The sequence below is a fragment of the Coenobita brevimanus genome, chromosome 107 (assembly GCF_032717465.1).
Source record: "Coenobita brevimanus isolate Jiangsu-jjx chromosome 107, ASM3271746v2, whole genome shotgun sequence".
Classification (NCBI taxonomy): Eukaryota; Metazoa; Arthropoda; class Malacostraca; order Decapoda; family Coenobitidae; genus Coenobita; species Coenobita brevimanus.
Genome location: NC_137060.1, coordinates 8510365 through 8527328, shown reverse-complemented (window position 1 = coordinate 8527328; position 16964 = coordinate 8510365). Strand labels below are relative to the sequence as shown.

Sequence of the window (16964 nt, the reverse complement as noted above, 5' to 3'; positions counted from 1 at the left end):
AGATATAGATAGATAGATATAGATAAATATATAGATACAGATATAGATAGATATATTGATATATAGATAAACAGATAGATAGATAGATAGGAAGGTAGGCAGATAGATACGTAGACAGATAGATATACATATACCATATATATATATATATATATATATATATATATATATATATATATATATATATATATATATATATATATATATATATATCCTGATCCTGAATGAGACAACCCTGTCAAGTGTCGAATATGGATATTGGGTATTAGACCTAAGAAGTATTGACATATGAACGTGTGTGGTATGTATGAGTGTTGGGCCCCAAACACACAAAAATTAATAATAACAAATGAATAAGAAAAAAAAAAAAAAAACTAACCTGGAAGCATATGTGTATGATCCAGCAAGGTGACCCATGCTGACGACCACTGGCTTCGGTGTAGTCATGTGTTGCCTGCCGCCACCACTTTTTGGCCTCCCTACGATCGGGCAGCCGCTCGGGAGCTGAAGAGGCCGAGGACATCCCCAGCCGATTTGGGGGAGGCTTAAACACCACAGCCAGCTCATCACTAAGGTCGCAGGCCGCAGTTGTGAGGTTATCACTAAGGTCGCAGGCCGCAGTTGTGTGGTAGTCCTCATCGTCTGGTATGGGCAGACCTTGCTCCAGGCTGCTCGCCAAGAACTTCAGGTACTGCAGCACTCTGCTACAGAGCTCGGTGCTGTCGGAGTTAGTGCTTGGGTCCCTCTTGAGAAGTAGGCGACGCAACAAGTGACGCCTGATCTCATCATCTTCCACACTCCACAAATCAATTACTTGCTGCTTAATCTCCAGCAATACCTCACTGAGCGACACTTCATCTCTGGCTTCAGATGACGACTCACCACAGACTTGCGGACAAACCAACCTGTACAACTGATGAGCTCTGACTGTGATCAAAGTTTCCTCCTCACCTCCTGTACAAACTGCATATTCATTCATCATCACAAAAGGGTAACTGCATATCAAGCGCATTACTTTGACAATGATAAAGATGTTCGTATCCTCATGGTCCTCGTCACTCTCACAAGATGTATATTTTTTCATGCAAACGACCTCCCCTTTTTTAAACTCACAAAATCCATGCTCCAGATGGGCCTGCAATGTTACATCGAGATACTTGCCCACGTCCTCAGCACTTAATAGTGATTCACTCTGGTTGTTATCTAAATCCTTAATCTTCATAAAATTTAGATATCTGTGTATCTCTCGTGATCTCTCAAAGGAATTACAAACCATACAAAGGACATGCATCATATCAACACATCCCACTTTAAGAAGCCGACTGTACAGTTCACTTAGTCCAGCTGGGATTAGGTCCTTAGAAATATCCTCAGAGATGTAAAGTGTAAGGCCGGGAATGCCATCCTTACAATCAGAGACAAAATATGGCATATGTCGATAACCAACCTCTTTGTCATAAAGCTTCATCACAGTTTTCACTTTGTTCAGTCTCATCACAGTCACACTATCCAGCAACGTGTCTAGCTGTTCAGGACTGGAGTAGCTTCCTATCTCACTGAAGTGATTGATGACCCTCTTTACTGCACCTCTGAAAAACGTCGAGGTTATGGTTTCCTGTATTTCCTGGTACATAGAGCTTGAGTCTCCTTGTGATTCATCAGACAGAAGCTCTTCATGAACTACTTCAGACAAGAATTTGGGTCTTAGTCTCAGGGGCAGACGCTTTACAAAGTCAATGTTATCTCTAAAAATCCCCAGATCTCCAAAATTTACCAGCACAACGTCCTCAAGATTTTCTTGCGTCGTTCCAAGAAGTGCTTGAATGTCAGTCACAATCATTTCCGATGAACTTTCTAGCCTTCCGCCTGTAGTAGGAAGATACAGCTTAGGAACTGTCAATTCTCCAAGATGCTCATCATGTCTCAACATTCCTTGCAAAGCCAACTTGACTTTCTCACGTTGATCGTAGCTGCCATCTTCATACATCATGTTAAGAATCTGGGCATAGGTATCACAGCTTCCATCTGTCACTACTCCCAGGTTCCTGAACACATCATAGTATTTTCCATACATCACTGGTGCCCTGTACAAGTATGGCTGGATCTCATCCTCAATATTTATGATCACTGACTCACTAGTGACAAAGACCCCATGGTCAGGAAGATGGATGACCGGCACGCCACTCATTGCTTGATAAACAGATTGGTCACAGGTGCTAAGATGCTCATAAATGTGTTCCATCACTGAGGTGACATCAGTGCTGGACTGGACTGGTTCATTATAAAGTGAACAACAAAGGTGTCTTATGTGCTCCACAATTTCTTCTTGCGGTGGTTGTCGCATCAGATCCAACTGTCTTAAATCACAATCCCATACATAATCTGGGAAAATATTTGCTTTTGACCATATGAGTTCAGCAAAGTCCTTGTGAAAGCTGTTATTTAAAGAGGCCAAACCAGAAAGTGTGGTAAAACAAGGTAGTAGCTTTGCCAATGCTTCATATTTCCCTGGAACCATAAACTCGATTTCCTTGATTTCGCTCAGTCTGCTCTTCAGCGTTTCATAATGTTTCAGGAGATAATTAAAGAGAGCTTTAGACTTCTCGTCAACCTGCTTGTCAGAAATATGCAACCCTCTGGCATACTCCACAAACTGCTCAGACGTCAGATCCCATTGTACTCCAGCCAGTGTCATAAAATATCTCCACTTTTTCCCTTTCCAGATATCAGGCAAAGCATTCTCAGTCATCAAAGCAAAAACAGGATTTGAGTGGTCATAGAAATTGTCAGCAGTCACCAGCTGTCCATCCCTAACAATAAATGGAGTTTTCTTAAGTGTGGATATTACACGCTGTTGCTGTGGGCTAAATTTCTCTACCAACTGAGTCAGATTCAACTTGTCTCTCAGTATACCTAGGTAGAACATTCTTTGCTCCTCATTTAAGCGACCTAGATTAGGTAATATGAACAGAGCAAAGATATCTAAATCATCTGCCAGGAGGTCAGGATCAACAGACTTGTAGAGATTTCCTACATTATCATTGGACGACTTACTTAGGATTAAGAAATTGTTGTCCAGAGCAATCCCAGTCATATCTCTCATAGGTAATGAATTTGGGTCAGACAAAATCAGTTTTCGGTGTGTCAGACTGCGAAGTTGTCCCTCCAAGTCTTTAAAGATGCACAGGGAACAAATTTTAGTTAGATCAAGTGGAGCTTGCCTGTAACCTCTACTCAGGTACTCTACAATTTCACTCATGTCCAAAAATTCACCCATGAAAGTGCTGTTAGTCACAAAGTCACTTATCTGTTCTTTCCGTGAGAACAATACTTCTAGCACCGCTACTGGGTCTTGCAAAGTGGTTGTTAACTTCAACTCTGAAGGAATAACTGGCTTGTCTGAGGGCTTTCCAGGAATCTCTTGCAGCTCTGTATATGGCTGAAGAAGTGGCAGCTTGTGAAGCACTGAATCTATGCTATGTCCACGAATGTCTAAAGTTTTCTGAGCATCAGCGACTTGGATGAGTGTTACATTACTTTTGTCCACTGTGGCTGGGTACACGGCCCACTCACCAAGCGTCTCAATTATATACATTCTCCTTTTCCTCCAGGTAACGTCATTTTCAGTACCTTCCTTGAATTCAAACAGTTTCTCTGCACAATTTACCACAAACTTCCACACATTACGCAACCATGTCATTAAGTGTGGTTTTTCTTGTGTATTAATGTGCTGTTTTACCCGGTACTCCTCTGAGAGGTGGGCAGTGAAGTCCTCCAATTTAAAACGTTTCACCACTTTCGCCTTTGTTAACACTTTCATCAGCACCATTTCGTATATAAATTCTTTATGAACGAATTTGTTTCCACATTTGGGTAGTATGTACCAGAATGATGATGTAAATACTGGCTCTTCTGTATCAAAACACTTCAGCACATTATCACTTGTCAGTAAGAGAGGAAGCTGTGTAATGTTGGAAGGGAAATCTTGAACTGTGGAGATAAAGCATAGTAACTTACGCACATTCTCCGGTTCCAGGAATGGTGTGTTTGTAATACTGCGACCTACACCTGGCTCACACCTGTCTGGATAATCATCATTCCAAGAAAGGAGAAATTCTTGAATACTAGCTGGGGTGACTTGAGGATATTTTTGTTCAGGGTCTGCACTGTTTATCTTGTTCCAAAGATCTTGGCTGCTCACCTTCATACCAAGTCTTTTGAGGGTGTTCTGTACATTGGCCTCCACATGTACAGGAGAAAATACAGGAAATTTATGACCGGCTTCAGTAAATGCATACCACTTCAGCACACCTGTCTTTGGCTTTTGAAAGTCTCTGGGATAATGAGAATAGGACACTGTGAAAGATGCACGTGAACGTTTATCGGTCTCTGGAACAGGAGTAAATACATCAAAGTATCTGAGCTGATTATTAGCCATAACATATTTGTAGAACAATTTAACAAATCTTTTCCACTTGGCAGCTCTTACAGCAATTGCATCTGGCAAAAAAGTATGGAAATATTTAATATTTGCCTCATAAAATGACTTTGTAACATGAGGCTCAGCAGTGTTCATGGAAGAAAACAAACGAATTCTTAAGAAGTTAAGAGCGTGCGCGGCTGCAGGGACAAGGACCTCTTCCATCAGCCACATGTTCCACTTGTCCAAGGTATCTCCTTCGTTTGACCACAAGTCCTGCCGTGACGAGTTCAAAGTAAAGTGCCCATTGACACTAAAGAGCAGACCTGAAACCGCTGGCAGTGGCAGGTAGCATGAGGTTGTCTGCAGATTCTGCAGATCATGCAGTGACAGAAACTTCTCCCTTGCTGAAGTGGTGGTGTATTTAAGCAGAACAGCTGCTCCAGCATGAGGCAGAAGAGGTACCCTCCTGCAAGCCTCTTTCACTATCTCTGGTACACTGTTGGGTGTGTCCGTGCCGAGCTGCTGCACCACGTACCAGTGGAAGGTTTGGCCATGTGTGTCCATTATTTTCATTTCATAGCAGTCTCTCACCATTTCATATTTGCATGGGCCAGTGCGATCCCTTAAGCTCTGCTGCCGTAATGAAATTTTGCGCTCAATTTCAGGGGAGATGAAAGACTGTACAGAATATTCCACCTGAAGTTTGCCATCCTGAGTGACCTTCATGATCGAAATTTCACGCACATTCTTCAGAAATATCAAGCACTTTGCCATTTCCCCCTTATAACCATTCAGAATCCTTTCTATATCTTGAGGATGAATGACGTTGCCCGAAATCGAGGAATCATCTCGCACACGCAGAGGCAGCCTGAATACGGTTCCTTCATCCTGTATGAGCTCCTCTAAATATCCTAAGAAGGAGTCAGGATGATCTTCCCTGAGCTTCTTCAAATCTTTCAGTTGCACTCCTGGCTCCTCTGGAGAGGCTAAAGGGTCATACCAACAATGAGGGTCAAACATGCACAGAGTCTCGTGGTATGGAAGAGAGGGACCACGAGTCAGAAATGAAGGTGCATCAGTCAAGTGATAAACAACGTTAAAACCTATACCATACTGACCAGTGCAGGCTGGGTCACCCCTTTTGAAACTGTCTCCCAAGTCCTGAATACTGCGGAGATCATCTTCGCTAAAGCCTTTGTTGTTGTAGACAGCAAGTGCCGGACCTTGAAGTGGAGCCCATTGTTTGTCGAGGAGTCTTTCTTCTGGCAACTGTCTAAAGTCTTTAATGAAGGCTACTTTACTTGCCCCAGCATCATCAGCGTTCTGAAGTAATTCCTTCATTATGGTTCCATCGCAAGGGTACTCATGGAGGATGTTCTTTAACCGAGTTATTAGCTTTACTTTCTGACCAAAACGAAGGCGAGTAGATGATTCCTCCAGTCTCCTCCTAGATTTAGATTTTATTCCCAGCCACTCAAGCATTTCCTGTGACACACTGATGGACTTATGTAGACACTTAAAGTGACCTGAACTCAAATGCTTCCCGTCTTCTGTGCACAATTCACGAGTCGAGAAGAGGCGACCACTAGTGTCCGGCAAGTAAATATCGGGATCTGCCCGACCATATTCACTACAATCAGCTTCTCTCACTCGGAAAAGTTCACCAAGAAGCTTTGACATCTGGATGACATCTTGACTGTTGAGCTGCTTTTCCCCATACTTTTCTTTCTTTTTCAGAAGCATTTCCTTCACGACATCGTAGGCAAAGTTCTGTTCGACTTCTAAGGCTTTCATCAGTCTTCTATAGCGGTTCAAGTTTTCATTTTGTGCCGAGAACAGATCAGGACTGCAATCCACATCACTTGACAGAGCAAACAACTTGGGTTTCTTAAAGCCATGTGTCGTAGTAACAAGAATGTCTTCATTTATCAATGCTTGGATGATTGCTTCTGTGTCAGAGTCACTGTCCTTTAGACAACCCTCTAAGTGTTCATATATGGCATAGCATCCATTTTTTGAGCTCTCATCAATCACTGATCTGTGGCTATATTCTCGGAGCTGATAGACAACTGAGGGAAGAGGCAGGTCAGTCAAATCCATCACAACTCCAAGCTGTCTCAGCACTGTTATGTAAGGAACTACCGAAATGTAGTCAAGCAGTGGATGGCAGCTGCCAACTAGCATCTTGAATTTTGTCAAGTATATGTCTGAGGAGGCTGCGAATGCAACAGCTGTAATTTTACTCTTTGCATGATCTTTACAAAAGCTGGTTTGATGGAGTGGATAACTTTCACCATACCAATCGAAAGGCCAGTCAGTGGGTTTCTGCATTACGGGCAAAAACGGGATGGTACTTATCCTTCTGGCTATTTCTGCTTGTTCCTCATGACTCTTTGAATTGATATACTGCAAGATATTTTCAGCTCTGTGGACAGCACAATGTGAACAAGGCAGTTTGGATACACTTGCCACCCGCTCACACACCCACTCTACTGGGATGTCATCGCTCTTCATACCAAACTTCAGTAGCTTTTCACGTCTCTCGAAGCTGTTTACAAAAGCCGGAAATGGGAAACGCTGATCATTTTCGGTGAACATGCGAGCAGCAGCACTCCTGGGGTCAATGAGCTGTTGTGGAGGAGTGACTGTGCCGTGTGGCTGGGTTGGTATACACGACACTTCTTCCAAGCTTTCCACAAAGCAATTATCTATCATGTGCAGAGTCAGCTTATCTCTCTTCTCTGAATCTATAATCTCCTTGTTCAGGTTAGGCAGGAAATACTCTTGGTAAAATTCTTTACTAGTGATGCAATACTTAGATACAGTTTTAGGCTTGAACCCTAAGCTAATGTTTTCTGGCATTTTTATGATGTTCACATTATCTAATGTTTTGAAGAGGGTTTCCATATACTCATAGGCAATTTCTCCAACTTCTTTGCATGACTGCAGGTTTCCATGAAGAAATCTGCAGCTAGACAGTCCATGCCACTCATCTCTACTGCGAAAAACCTTCAGATCGTTGTCCACGATGCCCTCATAGAAACCCATGACGAGGAGCTTCATAAACTCGTCCATCTTATTATTTCTGACTGGCCAAAGTCCGTAGTAGGGACACTTCTGGCATAAACCGTACTCTGCCAGGGAGAGTAAGAGGGTGTGGAAGGCAGAGGACACAGCATCATGAAGGAGTACTCTGTTCCAGCTCAGCTCATGCCTATCATCTTCATTCTGGCGTTGGAGGCTGGTGCGACTTGACTCCACCTCAAAGAAGCCATTTACCTGGACCGCCAGATCCGTTGTGACAGGCAGTGGTAGAAAGCAATGGAGATGACCTTTACGATAAAAGCCCTGGGGAAGGTTACTCAGAGGTATGGGTTGCCAGCCATCACTCTGTCTACTCAAAGGGACAGCAACAGCACTGAGGGGAAGAGCTTTTCCTGAAAACTTTTCTGCAACTTTACACAAGGTCCCATGACCGGAGTGCCATGAAATCATCCATTTGACAGTCTTACGTTCCTTCACTCCTCCACACATTATCTGACCATGTTCGGTGCAATGAACTTCAATGTCAGGCATCGTTGTGTACTCGAGTATATCCCCTCTCCACTTCAATTCATAATTTTTATTTCTGTCAAATAATGCAGCCGCTCTTTTCATTGGTGTTAACGTATCATTCAAGTTAGAACTCTGACAAGCCTTGGTGTTTCCATCAGAACGAACACTCTGGAACAGAAGCTGCTGCTCAACAGGTGACGATGCACCATTTGCCAAATGGAATACTCTGATTTCAATGACATTTTGCGTAAATAAGAGGAGTTCACCCACAACATTTCTAAACATCAGCAACAGCTTCATCATTTCCTTCTCAGTGTAGTGTATATTGCTGAGTTTGCTGACTGCTGCCTGACTTGGCGTCCTCAGTGGAAAGCGGAACAGTGTGCCATGGAAATTCTTGTCTTCCTGAACTGAGCAGCCAAATACCTGATGAAAAGGCTGAAACTGTCCCTTCAGCTTCTTCAGCATATACAAGTTCTTCTCGTGTTTGAAATTAAACCTAACACCAGGCGAGTCAAGGTATGACACTTGAGGGTCAAATATAACGTAGCTGGTTCCACTCACAAAACCTGGCACATCAGTCAGGTTATAAACAGAATTAAAACCCAATCCGAACTTTCCAATTTTTGTGGACTGATATTCCTTTGTTCCACCTCCCAAATCCCTTAGGTCTGAGAAGTCGTCCTCTGTGAAGTAAGCGTCGTTGTAAGCCCACAGAGCTGGTCCCTGACACTCTTTTAACTTAACGTTAAGCAGCATCGAATGAGCGTCTTCATTTTGACGCTGATCATAGAGAAAGGACACGCAGGTAGCACCAGCATCATCAGCATTTTGTACTAATTCTTTTAAGATGGCCACCCCATCCCGGTACTGATGGATGAGTAGGTTGTGGAGGCGTTTGATAAGGTTCTCCTGCTGCCCCCACTCCAGTAGCGCTTCACCCCCCGCCGCCAAGTGTCGCCGTAGGGGCGCCACACCCAGCCTTGCCGCTAGTTCGGTACTCACAAAGTCTGCCACTAGTTTGACTCCAAGTTCCTCACTATCTAGCCATTCATTTTGTTCTGAATAATAACAGAGGTCTCGCTCCACTAGTTCCAGCCCACCATCCTCACTCTCTACAGGCAGCAAGAGCTGAGATAAAGGAATATGTTCAGCAGAGTCTTTTACTTTCTCAAGGATGGAAAGAATCAATTGTTTAACTCTATGAGTAGATATAGTTCTCAAACTGTTCCACTCTTTAAGCATTTGCAAACAGCACACCAACATTGCTACCGACTGCTTCTCAAAACATCCTAGGAACTTAAATAAATCTGCACATCTGTGTAGGTAACTAGGGAGAGGATGCATTAAGGGTAACAGTGAGATATCATCATCTGTTGTTGATATGTACACATGGATTGGGTGTTTAAAGCCACAGTCAGTGTAAACTGAAGCTAGTGATGCAAGCGATTTCAAACTCGGGGCCTCTTTTGTGCCCACTAGAGATGACAAATGTAAGTAGATACTTCGGATCACCTGAATGTTGCCAACTTCCAGTGGCTCACAGCCATTCATTATTTCCTTTAATTGGCTGACTGAATGCTCTGCGCTTGGGTCTTGATTCCAGCCGAAACTCTGAGCAACCTGCTCTATGTGAGCACAGCTGACCAGGGCAACTACTGAACCGACAATATCTTGGTATTTCTCATAGCTTTTAAGTTCGCTAGGAGCATAAAGTTCCGACTTTGTGGCCCAGGAGAGGTTGTCAGGGTAGTGGCTGGGTGGGTTTATCTCACCGCAGACAAACGGAACACCTGCTACAGCTTCACACACTTGACGGCAGTCTGACCGATGGTTAAGAACCCTCAAAACAGCTGCAGATTTTTTTCTCCTTTCTTCTAACATCAGTTGTTTTGCCTGCATTTCACGTATAATCTGAATCAGCTGCTGCTGAGGCATATTTTCCAATGTCCTCATTCCCAACATGCGCAGCAGAGGGTAATACTTCTTCAAAGACTTTGCAGGGATGAATTTCTCACCAATTAGGACATCATTATCACCATGCTCAGGATCATAAAGCTGGCAAGGTTGGTACAGTTCACCATGTACCCCAACTACAAACCTCTTCTGCCTCAGCTTTTGGCATATACTAGCACTCTGAAGCATTATATAGTCTTTCAGGATGTAATAAGCCAATTTGATTATTTCACTGTCTGGATAGGTGCTTTCAAGAGCTTCCAGACACAAATCCTCCTTTGATAAAACATGTGCCCCAAGTCTCTTAGCCAAGTCTTTGCTGTGATGGGTTAAAGGTGTTATGAGGGTTTTAGGTAACCTAACTGGGAAGTCATCAAGCCGAGGTGCTACAGTGTTGACATTCTCAATGGACATATAGTGCTCTGTATTATACTTGTCTGTGGCTTTGAAAATGTTTAGTTTTCGTAACAAGAGTTTTAATTTATCCTGAAGTGAATTAAGATCAATCAAGCCGCAGAACTCTTGGCTGTGGGCATTGGTACAATGTTTGTTGAAGGCAGCAGCAAGGTGGCTGAGTGAATATTTCTCTGCCACTTTGAGGAGAGCCAAGGTCACTCCACTAAGATGTGATTCAAATACATAGTGGCGGAGTTGCCGGTGTGTGACGTAGTCAGGCAGTGACGGCACCACTAGTACACTCAGATGGGACAGCGCCTGAACCTGTGCTGAGGAGAGAGGATGGCTGGGGATCTGTTTAACAATGACCGAGTCGAGGGAAAGCAATTCTTTGTGTGAAGATCCAGATGGCACGACGGGTAATGATGAAACAGTGGACAGATCAACGCCTTGCAGGAGAGACCACACCCTTCGCAGCCACGTTTCTACCTTCGCATGTGACACATGGCCCTGCCGGATGTACTCCACACTGGAACTTAGCACCTCAACACAGTCTTCCTCCCACTCAAACTGCTTCAACTGGGTCACCCCTGAAAATTCCAAATTGTGAATTTAATTTATTAATGTAAATAGAATTTTAAACAAATGCATACTTGCTGTAACTGTAAACAGTACTATAGGCGCATGAGAGGGCCACCTTCCCATGGTGGTGTTGACGAGCTGGATGAAGGACCTGTCCGATAGAGGAGTCGTCACAACCCCTAGTGATGAATCCAGCTGGTCCCGCAAACACCTCTCAACATTCCCCATCCCCTACAACAGCACAAAATATATATATATATATATATATATATATATATATATATATATATATATATATATATATATATATATATGTATATATATAAACAAATAAACAAAATATTAAGGATGGTGTACTGCAATGTCGACAAAAAGCTGCACAATCGGAGAGATTTGTTTCGTTTTTCATTAGACGGCCTGTAGCCACTCTGTTCTGCCAGTTACACCAACTTATCCTAGCCAGAAACTTTGAACTCAACCCAGGACCACCGACAATCACAAGCCGCGGATTCTCCAGGAATATTACACGGAGATATTGGTAAGTCAACTGCAGCCTCGGTAATAAGTGGATGTCTCTAGACTTCTCAAGTTCGCCTCCAAACAAACAACTTCACAATGAAAATGTGGAGGTAGAAACACACAAAGCGCACATTCATCTGTACACACGACACGACACAAAGACCACACTTAAGCAATGAAAATAAATAGGACAAAAATTTAATAAGTAAACATCAACGGCATTAACAAATGAAAGAACTATACAACATTCTACACACACACACACACACACATAAAACGATGAAAGTATTATACATTCTACGCGCGCGCGCGCATACACACACACACACACACACACACACACACACACACACACACACACACACACACACAATTACCACAATTACACACAAAGATTACAAAATTATACAACATTCTACACACACACACACACACACACACACACACACACACACACACACACACCGCTCGCTGGTGCAGTGGTAACGTTCTCGCTTGCCATCTGGTAGACGGGAGTTCGCGCCTCGCTCAGGTTGCGAAAAGTTTCACTGACGAAGTGGGTGGTTACTGTCCCCCTTGAGCAAGGGGACGGGTGTGTGGGTGTGTGAAGGTCACAGCCTTGCCCTTAGATCGGACTATATGAGCTCTCAGCTCCCTTCCGGGAGGGTAAAATGCTGACGATCACGACCATCAAATGATCCTGACCGACCCGGTGAATTACACAGACACACACACACACTCAGCACAATTACACACAAAGATTACAGAATTATACATTCTACAGACACACACACACACACACACACACACACACACACACACACACAAGGTTCACAAAACTATACAACATGCTACACACACATGTAAAGGACCAGGCTGAAGCTTAACAAATTAATCACTGGTCTGGCTGGGATCTGAACTCAGGCCCTCGCGCCTCATACGAGCGTATGTTACCACAGAGCCAAAGAGAGGATCCTCGCTTTGTCCCTAAGCAACGCGGGCTTTTATACACCCCATTACACACACACACACACACACACACACACACGACACTGCCATAACGTTAACATAAAAGAAACTAACCTCACTAACAAATCCAACACTACACTTCACAAAGTTCACTTCAGTCTCACAAGACAGAGGAAACACAGAGGGAAGAGGGGTAGCTTTATCTCCCTCGCACCCAAAGACATTCCATTCACAAACCATGCACATCAAACAAAGCAACATATACCCAACAACAACACCAGAAAAATAACATCAACAAGTAGTGTCAGGCACTAGAAATCTCACCCGACAGCAGTTACTATATTGCTGTTACATCTTGAATCGGTACTGTCATTTAGTGTCAGTAAATAATCAAAGTCTAAGGTACTGGCGCAAATGAATGGAACTTGTTATCTGTCAGTACTAATTATTTGCAACATATGCCATAATGAGTTCCGGTGTTAATAATAGCAACTATCTCCCTAACATCAACTTCGACTAGACCTGTGAAGCACTTTGACCTCGCGTTTCACCTTTCAAACTGGCAGACAGTAAGTTATAATAAAGGCGTTCAGTTACATTATGAGTAGAGTTATACCTACTTTTTATCACCACATTCGTTATAATAACGTTTAGTTTACGTATATGTTGATGATAGAAAATATGTTTATTTTGAACTGCTTTCAAGTTACAGCCCTCTGAAAATTCGTGATCTTGCATTTGACCTTTCAAGGTCACTCAAAGGTCATGGTGCCAAATGAAAACCCATATGAGACTTCCTATATCTTGATAATGGTGTGTGTGGATGAAAGGATGAGATGGTGTGTAACGGATGCAAGAGCATATAGAGGTTGCGGGAGTGGACTTTCTGACCACAACTTGGTGGTGGTGAGAGTCAAGGTCCAAGTAAAAGGGAGAAATAGAAGGGAAGAGAAAGGCAGGAGGAAGTAGTATATGCAGGGAGGGTGGAAGTTACAAGAGGATGACAAAAAGACAGAATATAAAAGAGAAGTTGAAGAGCGATTGGGTAAATATGGATTGGAGCAGATGGGGACGTCGAAGGTGTGTGCAAGATATTCACAGAAGAAATCTGTGCAGCATGTGAGGTGGTGTGTGGGGTGAAGAGAAGATGAAAGGGGGTGCAAGGAACAGCATGGTGGAATGAAGAGGTGAGACAGGCTGTGGCACAAATGAAGAAAGCATATAGTGAATGGATAAGAAACAGGGGTGTGGAAGAAGTTTAGAGACGGAAGAGAGACTTGTATGCAGAGAGGAAGAGAGAGATGAAAAGATCAGTAAGAGAGAGTAAGAAGAGAGTGGATGAGGAATTTGGAAGGAATTTGAGTGTAAAGTGGAGGGAATGTAATACAATATTCTGGAAAGAGGTGAACAGAGTTAGACAGGGTGGCAAAGAAGTTAGTCGGGGAGTGAAAGATAAAAATGGTAAATTACTGGTGGAGATGGGAGAAAAAGTGAGCAGATGGAGAGAACACTTTAAGAAACTGTTGAACATAGAGAATGAAAGTAATGCAAGTATAAGTGGCTGGGGAACGGCTGGGAGACGGAGGGATGTGAGAAGAGAGGAAGAAATCAATAGGATGGAAGTTGTCGAAGCAATGAAGAAAGTCAAAATAGGGAAAGCCCCAGGAACTGATGGAGTGTGTGGTGAAATGCTGAAGCGTTGGGGAGAGAAAGTGGTAGAATGGATGTGAAAGATGTGCAGATTGGCTGGGAAGAAGGTAGGGTCCCGGAGGATCGGAAGTCAGGTATAATTATTCCCCTGTACAAAGGAAAAAAGGAACAAGAGGTGTGTAGTAATCATAAGGGCATTTGTCTTCTTAGTGTAACAGGAAAAGTATACGGTAAGATACTTATTGACAGTTAGGGAAATAATAGAAGAATTAGTCAGAGAAGAATGAGAAGGTTTAAGGAGGGGAAAAAGTTGTGTAGATCCGATATTCATTCTTAGATCTTTAGTGGAAAAGTTTCTAGAGAAGGGAAAGGAGTTGTATGCGGCCTTCATGGATTTGGTGAAAGCATATGACAGGGTGGAGAGACAGGGATTGTGGAAAGTATTAAGAATATATGGAGTAGATGGGAGGTTGTTCAATGCAGTGAAAAGTACGTATGAATGTGCTAAGGCTGCAGTGCGTGTGGGTAGTGAACTGAGTGATTTTTTCTGTTTCAAGGTTGGATTGAAAGAGGGATGTGTCATGTTTCCATGGCTTTAAAATCTGTATATGGATGGGGTTATAAAAGAGATACAGGGTAGGGTAGTGGATGTTGGAGCAGCCCTAATGAGAGAGGACAGTGTTTGAAAACTCCCAGTACTGTTGTTTGCCGATGATACTGTGTTGTTAAGTGAAGACGAAGGGGAACTGCAAGGCCTGGTGGATTAGTTTGGGAGAGTGTGTAAGAAACGGAATCTAAAGGTGAATGTAGGGAAGACTAAAGTTATGGTCCTCGAGAGAAGTGAAGTCAGTGAATGTCCAGTGAGACTGGATGAGGAGGAAAAGGAAAATGTGAGTGCATTTAAGTACTTCGGTAGTGTGATGAGTAAGGATGGAAGTTTAGAGAATGAAGTGCTTGAAATGGTACAACAAGGAAGACAGGTTGTTGGTTCCTTGAAAGCAGTGATAAGAAACACGGAAGTGAGCATGGAAGTGAAAAATTTACTACATGACAGTATTCTGATACCAGCTCTAACGTATGGAAATGAAGCTTGGACCTAGTAGGAGGGACAGAAGTCAAGAGTGAGAGCAGTTGAAATGAGTTATTTGAGAGGAGCCTCTGGAGTCACTTGGAGAGACAGACTGACAAGTGAGGATGTGAAGGAGCGTTGTGGTGTGGATGTGGATATGATAGGATGCGTTAGGAGAAACACACTCAGGTGGTTTGGCCATGTGGAGAGGTTGGAGAGGAGAGACTGACGAGGCGAGTGTATGTGAGTAAGGTGGAGGGGGTGAAAGGGAGGGGAAGGACAAGGATGAGATGGAGGGACGGAGTGGAAAGGTAAATGAGAGAGGGGGAGTGTGAGTGGAAGCAGGGCAGTGAAATGGCGGGGGACAGGACGATAGGGAGGCGATTTGTTTGTAACCACCCATTACAGGATAAAGGCGTTTGACAATAAATAGATGGATAGTTATAGCCCCCTGAATAGCCGTGACCTGTAGTTTACCTTTCAAGGTCATTTAAGGTCAAAGGTCATCGTACCAATTAAAAGCCCACATGGGACTTCCTGAATGTTGATAACAATAAATATTATCTGCAACCAGTTTCGAGTTACAGCCCCCTGAATATCCCTGACCTTGAGCATGACCTTTCATGGTCACTCAAGATGAAAGGTATTAGTGCCAAATGCAAGCCCGGAGGGGAGATACTGCGCACTGATAATAATAAATATCTCTAACTTCAACCGGTTTCAAGTTATAGCCCTCTTAAAACCCGTGACCTTGATTTTGACCTTTCAGGGTCACTCAACTCCAAAATATAATAACTTTCTTTTAGAACCAGTGCTCACATATCCTGAAAGTTTCATGTAATTTCGTTCAGCCGTTTTTCCGTAATATTGCTGACGAATAAAAAAAAAAAAAAAAAAAAAAAAAAAAAAAAAGACCAAAAACAATACCTCATCGGACTCTGTCCCGGGCGAGGTAATTAAAATCAAAATACACAATGAAACTCCTAACATAAACACATACATACCGCCAGTTACATCATACTTCCCCCTCCCCAGGATAAACCTCGTCCCGTTCCAGAACATCCCCAGTGTGATAACCAGTGATATAAATGCAAAATGCCTCTCATGGTTTATCACACAGAAATAAGACAGTCGAAGTTCCTCATTCTACCACATCTTGAGCACTTATTTACTTCAAATATCCACCATACCTCAACACAACTTCCACACACACAATGAGATGGCACCTTCCTCATGTCACTTTATGCAACCCAACACAGGCAATTCAAACTTCCTGGAAAACGATACACGATTTCTCATGGGACCACCTCACTAAAAACATATCACACACAATAAAAGCAAATCCAGCCAAAGAAAGGAAAAACTTTCACCAACTACTAGCCGGCAAACTGGACAATATTTATTAAAGACATACAGCAAGTATGATAGAGCTTTAACACTGATTCTTTTTTAAGCACTGACCATGCAGGTGCCATCTTTAACAGAATTATTAAATCAGCCAGCAATCTCATACCCCTGGTGGCAGTGCTAGAAACTTGAACTCAAATTTCTCTCTTCGTATAAAATAGCACATCAAAGAAAAATATTAATCAGTAAAGCTCAACTCACGTCAGCAGAACTAGAAACGAAGTAAAACTTGATCACCAAAAATAAATGTATCCAAACACACACACACACACACACACACACACACACACACACACACACACACACACACACACACACAAAACTTTGTTGACGCCAGAATCGTAGAACAAACAGCAGTAAATTCTGGGAAACACAACAAATTACTACACGTCCCCAAAACCTCACCAACTCACAAAGCTCTACCAAACAGTGGCCTGT

The 16964-nt window shown here is 42.9% G+C and overlaps 1 protein-coding gene across 1 annotated transcript in view; it reads right to left on the bottom strand.

Annotated features, from left to right (window-relative positions):
* Positions 1–479: 479 nt before the first annotated feature.
* Positions 480–16964, bottom strand: part of LOC145416690 (sacsin-like) — a 34772-nt gene continuing 18287 nt past the window's right edge. Inside the window, exons 4-5 of the mRNA XM_080285628.1 lie at positions 604–10920; positions 480–544 (exon numbers count right to left, since the gene is read on the bottom strand). Of these exons, the coding sequence (XP_080141754.1) occupies positions 480–544; positions 604–10920 (10382 nt within the window). The remainder of the gene's footprint in view (positions 545–603; positions 10921–16964) is intronic.